General features: G+C 42.0%; 1 protein-coding gene across 1 annotated transcript in view; it reads right to left on the reverse strand.

Annotated features, from left to right (window-relative positions):
* CRLF3 (cytokine receptor like factor 3) overlaps positions 1-2,965 on the reverse strand; it is a 52,764-nt gene that overhangs the window by 26,987 nt on the left and 22,812 nt on the right. The window contains exon 2 of the mRNA XM_017542016.1: positions 582-789. Coding sequence (XP_017397505.1) covers positions 582-789 — 208 coding nt within the window. The remainder of the gene's footprint in view (positions 1-581; positions 790-2,965) is intronic.

The following is a 2,965-nucleotide window of genomic DNA, read 5'->3' on the forward strand; positions in this document are numbered from 1 at the left end:
GTGCTCCATATCATTTGTTCTTTATTGTTTTATAACACTTCAATTGCACTTGCCATGGGGATACCTAATGGTATATCTGTCATCCTATATTACAAACTGTCTCTAGGTAAGAACATTCTAAAAACCCCACAGCTGGCAAGAAGCCTGCTATCTTGAGAAATCAGCAAAGTATCAATCTGAACAAACCATCTTTAACATGTGATATGGTTTGGCTCTGTGTTCCCACCCAAATCACATCTCAAATTGTACTCCCATAATTCCCATGTGTTGTGGGAGGGACTCAGTGGGAGATAACTGAATCATGGGGCGGTTTCTCCCATACTGCTCTCAGTAGTGAATAAGTCTCATAAAATCTAATGGCATTTTAAGGGGAAACCCCTTTTGCTAGGCTCTTATTCTCTTCTCTTTCCTGCCACCAGGTAAGACGTGCCTTCACCTTCTGCCATGATTGTGAGGCCTCCCCAGCCATGTGGAACTGTAAGTCCATTAAACTTCTTTCTTTTGTAAATTGCCCAGTCTTAGGTATGTCTTTAGCAGCAGTGTAAAAATGAACTAATACAACAGGCTCCCTGGTCTCCCACCTTCTCGGACTAAGTCCTCTGCAGTGCTGACTCCATGTTCTATGAGCTTCTGGCAGTCATCTAGTGGTTTAATGGTCTCCTGTTCAATGGTGTCCACCTCTTGCAAAAGGGTCACCAATCGCTCATCCAGGAGCTTCCCAAGGGTTCCCTTTAAATCATTAAAATGCTGTTTGAGAACATCCCTTGTCTGTGATGCACTCTCTTTGATCTAAAAAGAAATAACAAAATACTCAAAATCAGAATCTCTAAAAAAGGCTAAGCCATAGGGGTGATTCACAGTAATCTAAAAGCACCGAATATAACTATCATCTTCAATTTATTAAAAAAAAAATAATTGAAATTATATAAATTTAAGGTGTGATGTTTTGATATACATATACATAGTGAACTGTTATTATAGTCAAGCTAATTAACATGTCCGTCTCTTCACATTGTTACCTTTGTGTGTGGTGAGAACACTTAAGATCTCTCCTAACACATTCCAAGTATACACTACAGTATTGTTAACTATTGTCCCCATCCTGTACTTGAGATCTCTAGAATTTACTCCTCTTAAATAACTGAAACTTTGTACCCTTTGGCCAACATCTCCTCATCCCCAACTCCATCCCTGGCAAGCACCATTCTATTTTCTGCTTCTATGATTTCGACCTTTTTTTTTTTGAGACGGAGTTTCACTCTTGTTACCCAGGCTAGAGTGCAATGGTGTGATCCTGGCCCACTGCAACCTCCTCCTCCTGGGTTCAAGCAATTCTCCTGCCTCAGCCTCCAGAGTAGCTGGGACTACAGGCGTGCGCCACCATGACCAGCTAATTTTTTTGTATTTTGAGTAAAGACGGCGTTTTACCATGTTGACCAGGATGGTCTCGATCTCTCGACCTCGTGATCCACCCGCCTCAGTCTCCCAAAGTGCTGGGATTATAGGCGTGAGCCACTGCGCACGGCCGATTTTGACCTTTTTTAGATGCTACATATAAATGAGACCATGCAGTATTTTTATTTCTGTATCTGGCTTATTTCACTTAGAGTAATGTCCTTCAGGTTCATCCATGCTGTCACAAATAACAGAATTTCCTTCTCTTTTAAGGTTGAATACTATTCCATTGTATATACACATCTTCCATTCATTGATAAACCAAATGTGATTCATTTGCATAAACAGGCAGAAGTACACAAAGTTGGCCTTCAAGTCAGATAGAATAAGCCAAATCTTGGTTTCATCATTCGCAAACTATGTCAATTTGGTTAAGTTAATTAAGTTTTCCATGCTTCAATTTCCTTATTTGTCAAATGAGCATTATAATAGTTACTTTGGCCAGGCACGGTGCCTCCCTCATGTAATCCCAGCACTTTGGGAGGCCGAGGTTGGCAGATCATTTGAGGTCAGGAGTTCGAGACCAGCCTGGCCAACATAGGGAAATCCCATCTCTACTAAAAATACAAAAATTAGCTGGACATGGTAGGGTGGGCCTGTAATCCCAGCTACTTGGGAGGCTGAGGCAGGAGAATTGCTTGAAACCGGGAGGTGGAGGTTGCAGTGAGCCGAGATTGCACCACTGCATTCCAGTTGGGCGACCGAGACTCCATCTCAAAAAAGAAATAAATAGGCTGGACGCAATGGCTTACGCCTGTAATCCCAGCACTTTGGAAAGCTGAGGCGTGTGGATCGCGAGGTCAGGAGATTAAGACCATCTGGGCCAACATGGTGAAACCCTGTTCTACTAAAAATACAAAAAAATTAGCTGTGTGTGGTGGCACACGCCTGTAGTCCCAGCTACTTGGGAGGCTGAGGCAGAAGAAATGCTTGAACCCAGGAGGCGGAGATTGCAGTGAGCCGAGATCGTGCCACTCCAGATGGGTGACAGTGCGAGACTCTGTTTCAATTAACAAAAAAAAAAATAGAAAGAAATAATAGTTACCTCATGGAGTTGCTTTGAGGATAAATTAAAATAATCTATGTACTACAGTGGGTAAAATAAATGGCACATTGTTGTACTTGATAAACAAATGGTATAAATTATTATCTGTACAAAGTAGTTCTTGAAAATTGTATGTTTCAATACTAAAAATTGTTTAATTATGAGAGGATTAAAACACATTTGACTGAAAAACAGCAAAGAAATGGTAGATTAGAAAGCCATGGTCAGGGCAAGGCAAGGTAGCTCACGCCTGTAATCCTAGCACTTTGGGAAGCCAAGGCAGGTAGATCACCTGAGGTCAGGTGTTCAATACCAGCCTGGCTAACATGGTGAAACCCTATCTCCACTAAAAATGCAAAAATTAGCTAGGTGTGGTGGCAGGCTCCAGTAAATCCCAGCTACTCAGGAGGCTGAGGTAGAATTGCTTGAACCCAGGAGATGAAGGTTGCAGTGAACCGAGATCGC

The sequence above is a fragment of the Cebus imitator genome, unplaced genomic scaffold, assembly GCF_001604975.1.
Source record: "Cebus imitator isolate Cc_AM_T3 unplaced genomic scaffold, Cebus_imitator-1.0 Scaffold140, whole genome shotgun sequence".
Lineage (NCBI taxonomy): Eukaryota > Metazoa > Chordata > Mammalia > Primates > Cebidae > Cebus > Cebus imitator.